The sequence below is a fragment of the Vulpes lagopus genome, chromosome 5, assembly GCF_018345385.1.
Source record: "Vulpes lagopus strain Blue_001 chromosome 5, ASM1834538v1, whole genome shotgun sequence".
NCBI classification, from domain to species: Eukaryota; Metazoa; Chordata; class Mammalia; order Carnivora; family Canidae; genus Vulpes; species Vulpes lagopus.
In genome coordinates, this window is record NC_054828.1 from 98,606,429 (window position 1) to 98,626,335 (window position 19,907).

Below are 19,907 nucleotides of genomic sequence, written 5' to 3' on the forward strand. Positions count from 1 at the left end.
CAGCACTGGTTACAAGAGCCTCCTAAGCTAAAAGGTGGTACCTTACCTCCTGCCACCCACAAAGGAGGCAATAACACTACCTGGTCTGTAATAGCAAAAAAAAAAAAAAGTTTTAAGGAAACAACCTAAATGTCCAACAAGGAGGATGGATTGCATAAATTATAGATCATTTATTTAACAGCCTATTATGGCAATATTGAAAATGATAATGTGTATATGTGTTTCCTGTTGCATAAAAACATTTGACATGGGCAGCCCTGATGGCCCAGCGGTTTGGCACCACCTTTGGCCCAGGGTATGATCCTGGAGACCCGGGATTGAGTCCTGTGTCGGCCTTCCTGCATGGAGCCTGCTTCTTCCTCTGCCTGTGTCTCTGCCTCTTTCTCTCTCTCTCTCTCTCTCTCTCTCTCTGTGTGTGCATGTGTGTGTGTGTGTGTGTGTGTGTGTCATGAATAAATAAATAAAATCTTAAAAAAACCACATTTGACATAATGTTAAACAGAAATTATAAGTTATAAGAAATAGAATTTATAAGTGGATCTCATTCAGTAAAAAGCAAACACACCTCTCTCTGTTGATACACCAGCTTGGAAGAAAGTCTAGGTAGTTACACATTAAAGTATGCATAACAATCATTATGTCTGGGTAATAGCATTTTGGGTAACCTTAATTTTTTTCTGTTTTCTTATGTACATTTTCCAATGGATGGTCAATAAATTTGTAGTAGTGGCTGGAAGACAGCCTGGATATGCAGCCCATGAGACCCAGGTGCCAGGCCTAGCTTGGGAAAGTAATGAGATCATAGGTACAGCCAATCCAAGTTAAAGTGAAAACTACTCACTTATCCAGCAAGTTCTCCCTTGGTATCCGAACCTTGTGAAATATTAAAATCCCATTATCCACACCATGAAGACCTAGAGAGAGCAGAAAACAGCTGCAGGAGGCAAATCCATGCTAGTATCAGAACTATGATTCCTGTTACTTCCCAGGCCTGTCTCGACTAAAACCCAAAACACTTTCTTTTACTCCCAGGAAGGCTGATGCTTCTCTAATTGGGATAAGGATGGGAACGCTCTGTATTTGTTTTCTTAAAGAACTGTGCCTTCTGTGCTCCTGGGCTCGGGTGGAAGATCTGGGTGCTGCGACTTGGAAAGGAAGAGCTCTAAGCAATAGAAGGAATGTCAGGCTGAATGCAGTGAAGGCAGCAAAGCTACTTACTCCCCCAGTAATACAGAAGTCAAATTTCTCCTCCCTCCTAGCACTTCCTTTCCAGAACAAGGGGTAAATTTGTGAAGTCAAATGCCTAGAAAGACTCAAGAGAAAATGGCCACAAGGACAGCAGTGAGTGACTAGGGTGACCCAACTCCTCAGAAGGTTTTTGAAAGCCACTTGATTTACTTCCTAATGACACCTGTCAGAGTCTGGGGTCTACTTTTTGTTCATCTCACACTTAGGAAGATTTAATCTAAGGGGGAACAATCTTCAGTAAATGTCCTTATTTAGAACAATACCCCTTGACAAGGACACAGTTGCACTTAGGAGCTTACAAGGAAACCAAAGCAGACTTTCTGAAGTTGCTGGTGTTTTAAATGTCTGGCACCACTTCACAAGAGCTGGACCCTTTGCTCTCAGCAGCACTTGACTCAAGGCCTTCCTGGCCTAAGTCAATCCTGAGAGATACAGTTAGAGCACTCACAACCCCACTTGTAGCCCATTCCTGCAACTGTGACAGTGGTCAATAAACACTGAGGGGCTGAACAAGGTGAGACTGTCCCCTCCACCACCAAAGAATCATCTTATTCCCCCTCTTCTCTTTCTTCTTTCTTTTTTCCTTCTCCTCCCACCTGTTTCTTTGGCTTGGTTTGGCCTTGGCTGGGGACAACCAGCAGAGCCCACAGGTATGGTCTGCTCTCACCAATGTTATTGGTTGAACTGTGTCTCTCACTCCAAATTCACATGTTCAAGTTCTAACCCCTAGTACTTATGAATATGACCTTATTTGCAGACAGGGTCTTTACAGAGATAATCAAGTTAGGGAGAGGTCATTAGGGTTGCCCTAATCCAAGGGACTGGCATCCTTACAAAAAGAAAATTTGCACACAGACATGCATACAAGGAGGAAGAAGACCATGTAAGCATGAAGACAGCCATCTACAGAGAGAAGCCTGGCACAGATTCTCCCTCACAACCCTCAGAAAGAACCAACCCTGTCAGCACCTTGACCTTGGATGTGTAGCCTCCAGAACTGTGAGCCAATACATTTCTGTTGTTTAAGCCACTCAGTCTGGGGTACAAGAGCCGCAGCAAACTCATCCACAGAGTCAGTCCTAGAGATTCATCGGAGCCTCCTAGGCACCAAAACCAGACTGTGGCTCAGGAGCAAGAAAGAGAGAACCTCAATCTGTGTTCTGAGAGCCCACTGGTCCAAGAAGAGGAGAGGAGGCAAAATTACTCAGGGCAAAGCTGCCTTATGACTAGATAACACTAGAGGCTGGGAGAAAATAAGACCAATGTATATTCATAAATGGCAATCTTCAACATTCCCCAACAGTTCTGACATAAAAGACTCATCAGTCTTCAAAATCAGAGAGTCTTTGCTGCCTTCACTGTTTTGGTGAGTTAGGTTAGACTCTCCTTGGGTGGGGCTGAGAGCAGGCAGGAAGTGCAAATGAGGATAGAAGGAGTGTCATCTGGGGACTCACCTTCCTTGTACATCATATCAATAGCGGTCACTCCTGGGTACAAGCTTCCTTTTTCATCGCGGATAGGAACGATAAAACAGTGGGGGCCTGAGGAAGGCAAAGAGACAGTTGCCAAACTCTCTTTTCTAAAGATACAATTAAAGCTTTATTCATTTCCTGGAGTAGTATACAGTTGTGTTGATTCTGCAATTCAGTCAGTTCTAGGACTGTGCACTGTGCATAATAGTGTATACAGTGATACCCCCTTGTCCACAGGGGATATGTTCCAAGACCCTGGTAGATGCCTGAAACCATAGATAGTCCTGAACCCTAGGTATGCCAAGTCTTTTCCTTTATCTGCATACCTACAATCATGTTTAATCTATAAATCAAGCACAGTAAGAAATGGACAACAATAGTATATAATAAAATAGAACAATTAGGGACACCTGAGTGGCTCAGTGGTTGAGCATCTGCCTTCAGCTCAGGTCATGGTCCCGGGGCCCCAGGATCAAGTTCTGCATCAGGCTCCCAGAGGGAGCCTACTTCTCCCTCTCCTTCTCTGCCTCTCTGTGTGTCTCTCATGAATAAATAAATAAAATCTTTTTAAAAAAAATAGAATAATTACATCTATATGCTATAAGAGTTATGTGACTGTGGTCTCTGTCTCTCAAAATACCTTATTGCATTGCACTCACCCTTCTTGTGACACTGTGGGATGATAAAATGCCTATGTGATGAGATGACATGCAGGGAATGAGGTAGGCAATGTGACAGTGTTACACTACTATTGACCCTTTGACCATACATCAGAAGGAGGATCATCTGCTTCCAGTCTACAGCTGACAGCAGGTAACTGAAATTGTGGAGAGCAAAACCATCGATAAGGGGGCAAGGAGGAGGACTACTGTAATGCCAAAATGTAATAATAAATTCAGGCATTGTGTAGATTTAAGAAATAAAGTTGATACTGAGTTTATACAAAATAAAACCAGTGCAGTGCACTTTCAAGGTAAAGTACTTACTGGAAAATCATAAGAGTAAAGAAAATTATTCTAGCTTTCTGTGCCAGCACAAACCTTGTGATCTTCCATTTATGATGAGCTGAGCAAAGACTGCTGCATAATTCCCATACATCGCATTTCCGATGTACATCTTCTCAGCATTTTCACATGGTGTGTCAATCACAAACTCCTACGCAAAAAAAGAATGACAGAGTTTTCCTTTCCGGTGGCTCATCTCAATTCCTTGGCTCACTGCAATGAATACTGTGAAACAGATCCACGTCGTGTAGCAGGACACACTCAGAAGATTTCAAAGCAGAAGAGCAGACTAAACCCCCAAGCCCCTAGTGATATATACTCAGCCTCTCCCATATAAGCCACCAGCAAGGTTCACAAGAAAGGATGGCTCATCTAATGATCTGGGGCCCCTAGTTGGATGAGTCCATGTCTGTGTGTTTTATCTTATGTGCTGGGCACTGCCCCTTCTGGACAAATCACTTGGTTCCTCATGCCCTTCACTCTTGTATAGGCCTTGAAAATCTCTACCTCATTGATATGGCTCTGTTGTTTAAGTAGCAAGTAAATGAAGGCCAAAACTGCATGCCAGGATGCAAGCAAGATTAGTAAGCAACCATGACCTATTCCCACCATTCCTTAGAATCTCAGCCCACACAATTCTGACTTTTATAAAGGGAAAAACCCTCATTTGAGCCTTTGGATCATCGTTTCAGATCCTGCCTCTCCATTTTCTTGATCAATGAATATAATAACTAAAAGTTCCCCTAAAATGTGTAAGACCTTAAACTGAAGCATTCGTAAATAATTCTCTACCTTATAAGGGAAAGAATCTTAGAATATGCCACCCAGTTTGTCTCCATAATATGACCAAGGATTCCAGCTCCAAACAGTCTGAAATTAACATTGGTTAAGAAGATGCAGGGTTTTTGTTTTCAGGCTCTGCTCAACCTCGGTCTTCTTTCTTCTCCTCTCGGGAAGCCAGTATAGAATCACAATGTAAATGTTCCCCCTTTTACTTCTAATTATTTTTTTAACATTTTATTCATTTATTCATGACAGACAGAGAGGCAGAGACATAGGCAGAGGGAGAAGCAGGCCCCCTGCGGGGAGCCCAATGCAGGACTTGACTCCAGGACCCCAGGATCATGCCCTGACCCAAAGGCAGACACTCAACCACTGAGCCACCCAGGCATCTCCTTTACTTCTAATTTTGCTCATTACCCAGGTTACCCTGAAACCTCATGTCAAGGAGAACTGACAATAACTGCCAGCTCTGAATACAGAGTACCTGGGACAGGTTGGGGAATCTAGGGGAAATGGCAAAAGAGCAGAAGTGCACGTTTAACTGGAGCTGACAATATCGAAGATGTGGCTGAACTAAACCAACGAGCGATTGATCATGTAAAAATTATCTGAGTTCAGATTTTAAAGTATATAGACTACACTTTCCCGCTGGCCAAGAAATACATTCTTGAAGCCTAAGAAAACATTCTCTGACATATGTTTGCACAAGGAAACTTTTAACATGTGCAAGCGCTTTTCAGAAACATAAATGGACAAGCTGAATCTTTTTAAGAGAAGTCTCTGGAGACTGCCCTTGTCTTATCAGGCCAGTCAGGATTTCTCAAAGAAAGGAATTATTTGAGGCTGGGTGCAGTAACAACAACAACAAAAATACCACAAAACAAAAACAAAAACAAACATGTGGTAAAGGCACCCTTACCCTCGAGGGTAGGAAGGGGAGTAGCACAGTAACATTGACCTGGCAGAAAAGATCTGGTCTGGTGGGGAGAGAGACAAGAGGCCATCCATCCCCTTTAACATGTGATACACTCTGGGAAAGGAGGTTTGTCACTTCTGGCAAAAATACTGATTTGGGAAAGTTTGCATAAGCCAAAATGCTGGCATTGAAGCAGGATCTAAATAATGCACACCATGTGTGTTGGTTCCTACCATAATTAGTGGTTGAAGGCCAACAAAATGGTCAGCAGTAAAGCACTTTAAAAAAAAAAAAAAAAAAAAAAGCTGTGACCAGAGAGCTCGTAGTTCCATTTATTTTTGCTATTTAACATAAAATGTAAAAATAAAACTCTCTCTTACCTCTTATTATCCCTACCACTATCAGCACCACTGTCCAAAAATAAAAAATAAAACAGCCAACCCACAGCAATGAATAACCAAAAAATGTAAGAGATTGAAACCGTTCTCAAGGGAGAGAGGCTCATTTGATATGCTCTCACATTTTAAAAGGGAAATGAAGGGGAAAACACAGAATGCAATGAAGGAGAATTCATTGCTATGAATGCTATGTCAATTCTCAGTGGCTCAAGTTTATGATGGGCTTATTTTCTCTCTCACTCCCACCAGAGGCAGAGTGTTCACCAGAGTCTCCTCATCATTATGATTTCAACTTTGCAACTCCCCTGCAGAAGGCAACAGCTGCCGAAACACACCAAGTAGCTAAATCATTTATGTTGTTTGGGGAAAATAGGACCCACCCAGGGAAATGATTTTTGTGGGGTAAAAAAAAAAAAAAAAAACTGTAATAAGAAAGAAATAAGAATTCTGGGGTGGAGTTTCTTTTTTTCCCCCTTTAATGACAGCAAGGCAACCTCAGTATCATGGTTTAGGGAAAGAAAAAACTGACCAACCAAAAACTCAAAAAATGGCCGGTCAGCATACCACCACTAGCAGGAAAGCCAAGCTCTTAGGGGCAGTCCCACTTGAAGCAGCCTGGCTCATGAGCTGCATATTCGTAGCCCGTTTCCTAACTTCTGTGAGCCAGTTTATCCACCTGTAAAATAGGGACAATAGTATCTTCTAGAAAACTATAGGATATTTAAAACAATGTTATATATAGAGTGCTTACCCTGGTGTCTAGCACACACATGCTAAATTACCAGACATGGCTTACCGTCACCTTATGGGATAGTTATTGCAAGGGAATACGGTAAACTATACAGAAGGTACTTGATACTTGACACAGAGCCTGGCCCATAGTGAGCATTCAATACATGTCAGTCATTATTCTTGCTATGACCTTGGACATCACTGACTATTGTAGAGAACTAGCATATGGGCAGGAGGAAAGGATGAACATATTCCAATACAACCCTTACTTGAATCTGTTATTCTAGACCCCAATCACCTCTAAGTAGCATTTGTGGGTCAGGAAAACCTCCTAGCAAAAATTCAGATTCTAAAAAACAAACTCAGAAAATGGGAAGAATAGACTGAGTAGCCACACTTACACTCATGCCCCATGCTTGCACACATATATTGACCCAAACTCATGCCAAGAAATAACTTTAAAATGTATTTATTCCTTTGTAGTTCTTAGAAAAACCCAATATCAGATGAGAAACTGCAAAGGAGAGTGAAATAAGTAAATAGTTTCTTTATTCAGGGGGAGTAGAAGCTAAAGATATGGGGACTTTGGCCCCAGGAAGGAGGAGAGTCTGGTTCTGAACAGATTTCCCACAGCCCGGAACTGCGGAATGATGGGCAGCATCCTCACCTGCGCAGAGAGGTCAAAGGTGGCTTCAGTCTGGATCCCTCTCACATTGCTCCCATGGCCCCTCTCAGTCATGGCAAACATCCCGGTGTATTTCTGCTCCTGGAGTTCACCAGATATTAGAAGGGAATTAGCTAGTCAGATGGTTGCTCTAGCTGCAGACCTCTGATAGTCAAGAATGTGAGTGAGAAAGAGGGGAGGTGAGCTGGAGATATAAACTAGGAGTTCAGCCTGGTGACAGCTAATATGATAAAAAAAAAAACCACAAGTTTTTATAAGGCAGTCTTGAAATTCTCATTCTGAACAAGATTCTTGCTGACACTAATTCTCTTATTTTTTTTCTGCAAACATGCACACGCGTGCGCGCGCACACACACACACACACACATCTTGTTTCTTTGAATTTTAAAGGCTCTCCATAGAAGAAGACATCTACTGAGGTACACGCCATACCTGGAGTGGCTGAAGCCACTTAGTTACATGTCCTGGGCTTCCAAGATTCCTGACTGCACCTCCAAATAGCCAATAAATTATTCCACACTGAAAACAAGGACAATATAGACAATGTTAGCAACAGTCAAGAGGTTAATGACAACTAAACCCCTGGCCAAACTCCATTCGAGGAGCATTTGTTCAGCTCATCAAGTTTTACAAAAGTCCCACAAATGGTAAGGCATCCATGCCCTTCCCCTCCATTGCCTGGGATGCTCCAGTTCCTCTCTGCAGACATAGCTCATGGTTGTCTCTCTTGGAGGGGCCACCCTAACACTGAAAAATGTCAGTTCTCCATCCTCAGGGCTGCCCAGTTCAGCTCACCAAGTGACTCTTTTTTTTTCCATCTTGTTTTATTTCATCATGATAAGTGCACCCCTTAACCCTCATCCCCTATTTTCCTCATCTCCCCACCCACCTCCCCTCTGGTAACCAGCAGTTTATTCTCTATAATTAAGAATCTGGTTCTTGGTTTGTCTCTCTCCCTTTTAATTCCTTTGCTCATTTTTTTGTTTGTTTGTTTGTTTCTTAAATTCCACCTATGAGTGAGGTCATATGGTATTTGTCTTTCTCTGACTGACCTGTTTTGCTTAGCATTGTACTCTCTAGCTCTAGCCATGTTGTTGCAAGATTTCATTATTTTTATAGCTGAGTACTATTCCATTATATCCATTTTACATATACTGTGTGTGTGTGTGTGTGTGTGTGTGTGTGTGTATCCCCCACATCTTCTTTATCCATTCATCATCTGTCAGTGGACACTTGATCCGTTTCCATAGTTTGGCTCTTATAGGTAACGCTGCTATAAATATAGAGGTGTAAGTATCCCTTCCAATTAATGTTTTTGTACTTTGGGGGTAAATACTCAGTAGTGCAATTACTGGATTGTAGAGTGTTACATTTTTAACTTTTTGAGAAATCTCCATACCATTTTTCACAGTGACTGCACCAATTTGCATTCACACTAACAGTGCAAGAAGGTTCCTTTTTCTCCACATCCTTGCCAACACCTGTTTCTTGTGTTTTTGATTTTAGCCATTCTGACAGGTGTGAGGTGATATCTCACTGTAGTTTTGATTTGCATTTCCCTGCTTATGAGTGATGTTGAGCATCTTTTCACGTGTCTGTTTGCCATTTGTATGTCATCTTTGGAAATGTCTATTTATGTCTTTTGTTCATTTTTTAACTGGATTATTTGTTTTGGGGGTATTGAGTTGTATTAGTTCTTCATATATTTTGGATTTTAATCCCTTATTGAATATGTCACTTACAAATATATTTTCCCATTCAGTAGGCTGACTTTAGTTTTGTTGTTTCCTTCACTGTGGAGAAACATTTTGTTTTGATGTAGTCCTAATAATTTATTTTTGCTTATATGTGCCTTGCTTCAAGAGATATGTCTAGAAAAATGTTGCCACAGCTGAGGTCAGAAAGATTACTGCCTGTGCTCTTTTCTAGGATTTTTATGGTTTCATGTCTCACATTTATGTGTTTAATCCATTTTGAGTTTATTTTTGTGTAAGATGAAAGAAAGTGGTCCAGTTTCATTCTTCTGCATGTGGCTGTCTAGTTTTCACAACAGCATTTGTTGAAGAGACTTTTTCCCATTGGATATTCATTCTTCCTTTTTCAGAGATTAATTGACCATATAATTGTGGGTTTATTTCTGGGTTTTCTGTTCTATTCCATTGATCTATGTCTCTATTTTTATGCCAGCACCATACAGTTTGAATCACTGCAGCTTTGTAACATAACTTGAAATCTGGAATTCTGATACCTCCAGTTTTGTTTTGCTTTCAAATGACACTTTTGAATGTGCAGTCTGCCTTGTCTGCTCAGGGGTTAGCTCAGTGCCTGGTATATAGAAGATGTGTCACAAAGCATTTGTGCACTGCTTCCAGGCACTGGCCCAGTCTGCAAAGTGAGCTTGACCATGAGAAACAGTCAACAAACAGGAAAGCTGATGGAAAATGCAATGCTGCACAATGCGCAGGCCCTCAGCCTGGGATGAGATGGCCTCAGCTCAAAGCCCAGCTCAGTTACACACTGGCTGTAGGACCTGGGACAAATAGCAATCCTCAGTCTCCACATGTGACAAATGCAGTGAGGGATGAGTGCTCCCACTTACTGAGCACTCACCATTCTAAGCATTGAGCTTCATATATACAAGCCCACTGATGCTCACAACCACCCTGGGAAAAACACATCATCACCCTTACTTGACAGATAAGGACACTGAGGTTCAGAGGGGGGAGTGACATGCCCAAGGCTTGCACCCTAGGATGGTAAGCAGGGCTAGGATCCAAACCCAAGCTGTCTAATGCCTAATAGCACTTCATAAGGTTGTTGTGAGAATTCAGTGACAGTCAAGTGCCAAGTACTTTGGTCTTTTATAAACCCTGGAAGAGTGTTTCTGGCAAGGAGGAAGTAGAGGAGGAGAAAGATGAGGAGAAAGACAAGAAGGAAGGGTAGCTGGAACGGGGCCATTTGAAGGGAGTAGGGGACTAATGACAAAGACAGAAGAGCTCAAGTGTATAGACATTGACTGTGTCTGCAGGTTAGAATGCCTTCCTCTCCCCCAGACACACAACCCTGGCTTTCCTCTGGGGAGCCTTCCTCTTCCACAGTCAGTGGTTTGTGGCTGATGTTGTCCCCCATCCCCAGCTCTATGAGCCTGGGACCCAGAAGTGGTTGATCTACATGATATGTATAATATCATGGCCACAGGGGATGGCTTCTGCATAGACACACGACCTGGGTAGGTCCAACCAGAGCATCCTCTGGGACACATGGGTAAGCTGGTAGGCAAAAGGAGCTCTCTTTTCATTGCAATGGAATCTGGAAGCATGGAGGCCTAGTGCTGCTGGCTGCTCTTGCGATCACGAGAGCTGGTACATGAAAACAACACATGGGGTCAATGTGGTGAGAAGGAGACAAAGCAGAAACATGAGAGAGACCAGGTCCCACAGGTCCATGCCGGAAGCCTGCTGCACTCTCACCTCTTCAGTTACAACCAATAGGTATCTTTTTTTCCTGGGGTCACTACAATTGAAAGAGCTTTAGTGGACACAGCAACCCCAAGGAAGACCCTGCAGGAAGGGAAATGGCGGGAATGGAAGCTTCAGATGCTCCCATCTGAGAGCTGTCACCAGCCTCTAGCAAGAACTAGTCTATGCACTCCACATGTGTGACCAGCCTGGTCCTGTCTGAAAGGGTGCTTCACCAAATTTAACAGCTCTGACATGACAGATGAACTTCATTAGTCACATCTGACATATGAAGTTCTTTCATTTGAAGAACCATAAAGCATCCTTGGAATCATCCTGACACACTGCAAGTCACATTGCTAATTCCAGCCCAGAAAGATGCAATCAATCCAAATAGTAATTTTTGCTCATACACCATCTTGGAAATCAAGTTAAGAAAAGTGTTTTTCTAAAACAGGTTGAATTTTCCACCCCTAAATCTCTCTGGCTGGTGGCTAATGCATTCTTTACAAATATATTCCTTTTCTAGATTTTAAATCCTTTCCTCCTCTTTAGAAAGGGGGAGTGGAGAGAATATTTCATCTACACTTTAAAAACCTCCATTCATTAAATGTCATTAGTAGGAGCACCGGGCTGGTGAATGAAATCTCTAGGTTTGCAGAAACCACAGCAGTTAACATAGGTGGTGTATGCATGATCCCAATCCACATGGTCACTTAAAATGTGGTGCTCATAAGTGTATTGCCAAATCCACATTCTCTGAAAGGCAGATAATCTCACCCACTGGGGCTGAAGCAGGGGGAGCACCTGAGGGTTCCAAGAAGATGACTCCCTGGCCTGACACAAGCTTTCCACAGGTGCATCCTGGGAGGAGTATGGACCTCAGCCCAGTCAGCAGAGAGGAATGCCCACCGAGTGGCCAGTGAGGTAAGCTGGTGAGCAGTGGTCAGACCATGGTGGTGAAGGGGGAGAGAAGCAGGGGCATTCAAAGTAGATTCTGGAGACAGAGCTGATGGATTGGAATTGTGAAAAGAAGCCAAGAGAGGACTCCAGGTGACACTTGGGTTTTTGGCCTGAGCCTCTAAATGGACGGAGGCCCATTAACTGCTTGGTGGGGACTGGGTGAGGGGTTGCTTGCAGGAGGAGCCAGGGAGGAGGGGATGAATTCACTAAGACAGAGATGCAGAAACTTAATGAAGAATGGCACTAATCCATCACAAGGGAGCAGGGTAAAGTGTCCTCCCCAGAAGCACCGTGTCTACTGCTGTCATCATTGCCCAGTGGGCACCCTGACCTCCAGGCCTCCTCAGCAGACAAGACCCAGATAATCCCATTTGTTCTGAGAAAGACCAAAGAAAGCAGAGGCAAGGAAATAAGACAAAGGAGAGGACACCTAACAAAATCTCCAAATGTATGTGTACCTGTGTTGCTTGTTTGGGAAATCTCCCTCTCTCCTTCTCACTTATCTGGAAGATGTGAAAGGACAGCTACATCAGGTACATGAGGTCATGAGCACCACATGCCCAGTGATGGCTAGCAGTAGGCTCTGTAGGCCACAGTCAGAGGTACCTGGGGGCTGGGAACTGTGGTCAGGACAGGCTGAAGGGGTTCAAGGATGGGGCCTCCAAACTTCCAAATGATAACTAGCAAGAAAGATGTACCACCATGGCAGGGAAAGTTAGTGGGCTGGAGCTGGAATGCTGATTGATTTCACCTCAATCCAGTAACTGAGCCACTAGAAGACTGCCAGGAATGGCTCCGGGCCACATCTTGGGGGATATCATCCCGGCCACTTATCAAGCTCCTACTACATGCCAGCCATGGCAGGCAGCTCCTCATAGGCATCATTAATCTAAATCTGAACACAGCCCATGAATGATCATTAGCTGAACCACCTAAACAAAAGAGAAAATAAAGATCACCCATCATGAGCTTAGACGTAGAGGGAACATGAGTGAACTTTGCGAAGTCCTAGAGACAGGATATAAACCCACATCATTCTGTCTCTCAGGCCCTTCCAGTCCCGCCCCCCACTTTTTTTTTTTTTTTTAGATTTTATTTACTTATTCATGAGAGACAGAAAGAGAGAGAGAGAGAGAGAAGCAGAGACACAGGCAGAGGGAGAAGCAGGCTCCATGCAGGGAGCCCGATGCAGGACTCAATCCCAGGTCTCTAGGATCACTCCCTGGGCTGAAGGCGAACTAAACCACTTAGCCACCCAGGGATCCCCCCTTCCAGTCCCTTTCTACACAATAGTCCAACAGTGGGTCCCCTAAAGAACCTTCGAGTGCATTCAGATTCTTTTCATTCCAAGAGCAAATGGAACACATTGAGGCATTGCAGGTGGTTTTTGAGACAATGGTGACCCCAGAAAGGATAGTGTTAAGGACTACATTGGATTCCCTCCAAAATGTATATGCTAAAGTCTTAACCCACAGTGTGATGGTGTTAGTATATGGGATCTTTGGGAGCTAATTAAGTTTAAATGAGGTCATGAGAGTAGAGCCTTCATAATGGGATTAGTGCCCTTATAAGGGATACCAGAGAGTGCTCTCTCTTTCTATCTCTCTATGCCCAATCCCAATGTGAGAACACAGTGAGAAGGCAGCCATCTATAGGAAGAGTCCTCATCAGGAATTGAATCAGCTGGAGCCTGATCTTACCAGCCTCCAGAACTCTGAGAAAATAAATTTCTGTTGTTTAAGCCACATGAGCTATAGTATTTTATCATGGCAGCCCAAGCAATTTGGACAGATAGTAGGGTGGTTCAAATAAAGAAAAAGGGGAACAGTCATGGGGAAGAAGAAAAGGAAGCATGTCCATCTCTTTGGGCCCTAGAGTCCTTTCAAACTGCATCAGCGTGTCTGGTAGAAGACCTGGGGCTGGCTCCCAAGCTAAAGCAGGGATTCAAAGCCCTCAGTAAAGGAAACCTTTTCCTGGCACCTCTCACTTTTCCACCCCCCTCAACCTCACTGTGAGTCACTTTCAGGGCCAGCCCCTGGCCCTGCCACCACTTGGCTGTGTTAGTCCAACTATGTTTGTCTGAAGCTCTCAGGGACACCCAGAGCCCTTGAATAACACAGATGTGGAGGAAGAGAGAAAAGGGGCCCAGGCCTGTGAGGCACAGATGACTTAGATGAACTGCTGCTGACACTCCCTCATTGAGTCGATAGCCAGCTTATGCGCAGGTGTAAAGGAAAGCAGGCAGAGCCACCAGCTGCTCTTGGGCTAGAAGTGAGATCTGGGGCTGCCATGACCACCCCAGGGTTCCCAGGGACTGTTCTGAGCACACCACATCTCCCTCCCCTGCTCACAGGAAAGACAGGCTAGACTCAGAAGCAAAATCTACCCCTTCCTCCAAATTTCTAGGATATCCATGCACAAGAAAAATTAGTCCTCTGCAACAAATGATGTATGTGAAAGCAAACAGGATTAACGTGACTTTTGTTAAATTTTAAAAGGTTTTTTTAAACCTTTTAGCACAATGCATTTAACATAAAGTTTGCATTTTAGCCATTTTTAAGTATACTCAGTGGTATTATTTAGATTCACACTGTTGCATAACCATCACCACTACCTATCTCCAAAACTTTTTCATCACCCCAAACAGAAACTCTGTGCCCTGCCACTACTCCCCATTCTCCTGTTCCTCCGGCCTCTGGTAACCCACAATCTACTTTCTATCTCTATGAGTTTGCCTATTCCAGAAATTTCATGTAAGTGGAATCATACAATATTTGCTGTGTTGTGTGTGGCTTATTTCACTTAGCATCGTGTTTTCAAAGTTCATCCATGTTGTAACATGTACCAGAACGTCATTCTTTTTTATGGCTGAGCAATACTCCATCATATGTGTGTACCACATTTTGTTTATCCATTCTTGTGTGACAGACACTTGGTTTGTTTCCACCCTTTAGCTATTGTGAATAATGCTGCAATGAACACTGGCATACAAGTATCTGAGTAAGTATCTATCTCTTTTCAATTCTTGGGGTATATACAGAGGAATGGATTTCCTGAGTCATACCCTAATTCTATACTTAACCTTTCCAGTAAGGCCTATGTATTCATTTAATTCTCATGTAGTGATACCACATAACAAAAATGTAGGGGATGATTGTCTTCAAGAAGTTTGCCCTCTAGTGGTGCTAAGAGACATACATCAATCAAACACATGAATTCGGAAGATCAAAATAGCACATACTGTGACAAACAACTGTAAGGTATAAAGGTTCAAAGACAGATGATGAGTAGATAGGATTTAAATTGCAGACTTGAGGGAGGCTTCCCTGAGGGGAGGACAGTTGGGCTGGGACTTGAAGAATGAGCAGGTATCAGACAGGTGAAGGAGAGGGAAAAATCCATTCTAGGGTGATGGCAAGAGTGGTCCAAAGGTGGATGCGAGAAACGAAAGAAGGCCAACATGTCAGGCCCCCCAAGGAGGAGACAAAGTGAGACAATAGGTATCTGGAGAAGTGAGTAGGGCCAAACCACAAAAGGACCCGTGGACCATATCAAAAATAGGAGGGCTTCTATAAGCATAAGGGAAAGAAGTTTTAAGCAAAGGAGGGACATGATCAGAGTAGCATTTTTAAAGACCTATTTCTTTCTTTATTTTTTTAAAGATTTATTTATTTATTTGGGCAGGAGGGGAAAATGGGGAGGGAGAGAGAGAGAATCTCAAGCAAACTTCCTGCTGAGCACAGAGCCTGATGCAGGGCTCGATCCCACGACCCTGAGATCATGACCTGAGCCAAAATCAAGAATCAGACACTTAACCCACTGAGCCACCCAGGCGCCCCAAGACCTATGTCTTAAGATCTATTCATATTTTCTTCTAGGATACTACAGAGCAAAACTTTTTTACAAGTTTTTTATTTTGGAACATTTCAGCCAAAATACAAGAGTATAATGAATGCAACAATGACCAGCTTATGGTCCATTTTGCTTCATCTTTCCCCCAACCCACTTTCCCCTCCTATACCCCAATAATCTTGAAGTTTATCCTAGACATCTTGCCATTTCATCCATGACTATGTCCTATACATCTGTAAAAGATAAACTCTTTCTAAAAATATAACCCTAAAATCATTACCCCACCTAAAAATATAATAATTCTTTAATATCGCCAAATATCCAATTTTTATATTTTCCCAACTAGTACATAGTTTTTCTTTATAGTTTGTTTAAACCAGAATCTAAATACTATCCACACATTGCAAGTGGTTAAAATGTTTAAGTCTGCTTTAAACCACAGGCTGACCCTCCCTTATTCATTCAAACATTCCCGATGCAGTTCTATGCACTAGGGTCAGTGTAAGACCCAAAGATGCCAAGGAGACAGCTCCCCATCTAGAATGCTGGAATACCCAATGGTGATTTCTGCATGGTCACATCCTACCACAAGCTTGCTGAAAAGGAAGTAGAGAGCAATATGGAAACAACACAAACTGAGGATCATGAGTTTAGACCAGGAACCTCTAGTATTTCTAAGAGAATTTATTTGTTGCATCTAAGCTGAATTTCTTCTGTCTGGAAGCCACAGCCAACCCAAGTAGGAGGGAAGAGACCCTGCCTGGCTGAAATCACATGGAAGCCAGTCTCCCCCAAAGGACCTACTGGTGGGTGCCTTCACCACAGATGAACTAACAATTTTCTTTGTTTTTAATTCCTACCCATTTTTAAATATCTACACTGCAAAACAAAAATAACTGCCATTTTGGACTCACCAACAGTTGACCTGGCTTCCTGTCTGTTCATTCTCTCTTCGTATTCTAGTTATTTCTCCCCTTCGGGGACATCAGGACTGAATGACTGAATGTTTGGATGCAGGGACCTATTTTGAGGCACAGTTGCCAAGGAAGGAAAAGAGAGCATATGCAGGGCCATGCAAATGACCCTCCACTGGAGACTTAGGGTACCATGATGAGCCATGGCCACCACACTGGCTGAACTATTCTGTTCAGCATTCTTGGTGAGGTGGGACACGCAAAGCAAGCCCACGGTGCAATACCACGTTACACCCATATGAACAACAAAAATGGAGAAGTCTAAGAATTCCATGTGTTGTAGCAAATTCACATAAAGAAATATGAAAAACAAATGAATTTCCATCCATATATCATTCTTAAAATGGTGAAACTATAGAGACAGAATAGGTTAGTGGTAGCCAAAGGACAGGAACAAGGTGGGGACTGGGTGCCAATGGGTAGCACCAAAACTTTCTTTGTGCTGATGAAACAACTCTAGATCTTGATTGTAGTGGTGGTTATATGAATCCATATATGGGACCAAACTGCATAGAATTACACACACACACACACACACACACACACACACACACTGACGTGCATGTAAAAGCTAGTGAAATCTGAAGAAGGTCTGTAGTATAGGTCTGTAGTCTAGCACCGTACTAGAACAGTACTGTAGCAGGGGTGGTTTCCTGGTTTACCTTGCATTACAGCTATATAAGACGTCACCACAGAGGAAAACTGGGTGAAGAGTTCATAAAACCCTATGTACTATTTTGGTAGCTTTCTGTGAGCATTATTATTTCAAAATAAAAAGATCAAAAAAATATATGAATGCAGTGGCATGCCACAGTACAGATCTACCTTAGTGATAACATTTCAGTGAAGAAACTAAATCATGAATGACTATGAAACTGCTTTTATAAAATGAGAACAAGTGAAAATAATTGTCTGACACAGTGCAATAAAACTAAACAAAAAGAAAAGCAAAGAACAAATGAGCAAGAGGTTGAATATAATGGCTAAAGAGGAAGTCGGGGGGGTGGGTTGTACGCTGTACCATTTTACAGACATCTATTCCAGTAAACACCTGATACTTACAGGGCTCTACTTTGTACTCCTGGTTATTTAAAACTAAGTATCAGCTCATGAAGGGCCCGGTGCCCACAGCCTCTCACCTTCACTCCTGTGGCCATGTCCGCTGTGGAGAGGACTTCTCCTATGACCAGGCTTCGATTGACAAAATTCTTTGTTTTCTCTGCCTGAAAACATGACAGACCCAATGTCAAGGTTTCCTTATGGTTTTAAAATTAATTAAACATTTTAATGTAACAACATCTTTTATAATAAACTTATGTTACTTTTATAATAAAAATTCAACACAATAAAAACAATTTTTAATTAGAAATACTCTGATGACCCTATTGAAATAAATGTTTTCATCCAGTTTTGTTGTTGTTGTTGTTGTTTTAATATTTTTTTTATTATTTATGATAGTCACAGAGAGAGAGAGAGAGGCAGAAGCAGGCTCCATGCACCGGGAGCCCAATGTGGGATTTGATCCCAGGTCTCCAGGATCACGCCCTGGGCCAAAGACAGGCGCCGAACCGCTGCGCCACCCAGGGATCCCTGTTGTTGTTGTTTTTAACGTGGCCTTGCGGTCTCTGACCACATGCATACAAGGAGAGCCGGCTGCATCCCCACGGAAGGCAGGGTCCTGACAGGCTCCCTTCGCGCCTTGTGCTGCCTCAACCAAGTTTGTCCCTTGAGCTCCCGGAGCCTGACACCCTCCCCCACGCTTCTGCCTAGCAACACGGGTCCTGCCTAGCAACGCGGGTCCTGCCTAGCAACAGAGGCTTGCTCGCGCATAACCAATGCTCCCACCAACAGGGGACGCCTGTACACAACAGCCACCAATCCCAAGGCTACGAGAGCATACTCTTCACCAGCTAGAAATGAGACAGGGCAAAAAACCCGAGGCTGTCTTATGGTTAAAATCCAGAGGCAGGCGGCATTTCCTTAGAAGATGGTAGGCCCCTGAGTGCGCAAATTGCAATTATCCACTGTTGGAATTAATGCTAGGCGGCCTTGTTCTCCAGTCTTCTGAGACCCAGCCAACAAAGTTGGTACCTATTGCCCTTGTGTACGTGTGTGTATACGTGTGTGGTGCATGCACACCTGTGTGCGTGCCTGTGTGGACATGTGCCTGAAAACTGCCCCACCAGCAACAGGATGGTCACCCAGTCTTCCTAGAGTGACTCAGTTTCCACAATGGCTTAAGCTCTTTCCCCAGAACGCACTAGGTTTTCCCCTCCTGCAGGTTTTTACAATGTTTCTTTCAAACAGTATTAATTTTATCAAATAGAAGACTGTCAAGATTTATGACTCTTAGAGTGGCTCCAACCCAATGCATCTTGTATTGATTATTTCTTAAAATAACTCCAGCTTGAGCATGAACCATTGCCTGGCTCCAGTTTCAGCTCACACTGGAGAGTTAGTTACCAGCAAATAAAAAAACCAAAAACAAAAAACCAACTGTAGCAGATACGTGCAGACTTTTTCAGAGGGCCCATGTATCCTCTGTCCTGTGGATCCTCACAACCCTCCTTGAGACGCTAAGCAAGAAAGGAAGTACAGATCCCATGTAACAGAAAAGTCTAGATTCGGGACGTCAACAGACTCATCCAACCAGGATCACCTAGTAAATAGAAAAGCAAGAACCTGGAACAAGATCTTTGGGCTCCTCATATGGACATCTTCCCCCCACGCCTCACAATTAAGCTTACAGAAGCCCCAGGTGACTCTCGGTGGCCCAGACTTTACTGCCACCTGCACCCCTTTTTTGTACCATCAGCCTCATCCCCATAGGGCACCTGACATCAACACATTCCAATGACCAAGTGATCTTCCTGAGAGTCATTCCATACTACATCATTACAACAAACCCTTCCTTATCCTAAACCACCTGCTCTGTTGTGGCCAAACGTAAACCATCAGGAGTAAGTAAATCCCTCAGAATCCCCAACTGTTCACAGTTTTCTTCATATTGTATTCCTTCCATTTATACTGTTGATGCAAGGACATGCCTTTGTCATTAATGTTGTCCAACTGTGGCCATTTTTACTCACCAGTTTGAAATAAATTCAATCACATTTGCTAAAGAATCAACCCCAAACTTAGCCATCTTGTCCATTATGAATTATTTATGATGATTATTTTCCTTCCCCAGTCTCTGCACGAGACAGCAATCTTTGCTATTAGATCTGATGGGCAATGCCAATATGAGTTTGCCATGAGTTCTCTGATGGTGATTTAAGCATTCATTTGGACTGGTCTATTTTAAGAAGTCCAGCAAAAGTTCCAGAACTAAAACTAGGCTTAATTGGATTTGACTGCCTTACTGGCATATATTTTTAACATCTTCTCCACACTTAAATTCTCTCTTTTATTCAGTTATTTCA

General features: G+C 43.1%; 1 protein-coding gene across 1 annotated transcript in view; it reads right to left on the reverse strand.

The window, feature by feature from the left end:
- The window catches only part of ACOXL (acyl-CoA oxidase like), a 351,756-nt gene that overhangs the window by 301,196 nt on the left and 30,653 nt on the right, over positions 1-19,907 (reverse strand). The window contains exons 3-8 of the mRNA XM_041756084.1: positions 17,625-17,708; positions 7,671-7,757; positions 7,221-7,319; positions 3,761-3,875; positions 2,703-2,789; positions 842-914 (exon numbers count right to left, since the gene is read on the reverse strand). Coding sequence (XP_041612018.1) covers positions 842-914; positions 2,703-2,789; positions 3,761-3,875; positions 7,221-7,319; positions 7,671-7,757; positions 17,625-17,708 — 545 coding nt within the window. The remainder of the gene's footprint in view (positions 1-841; positions 915-2,702; positions 2,790-3,760; positions 3,876-7,220; positions 7,320-7,670; positions 7,758-17,624; positions 17,709-19,907) is intronic.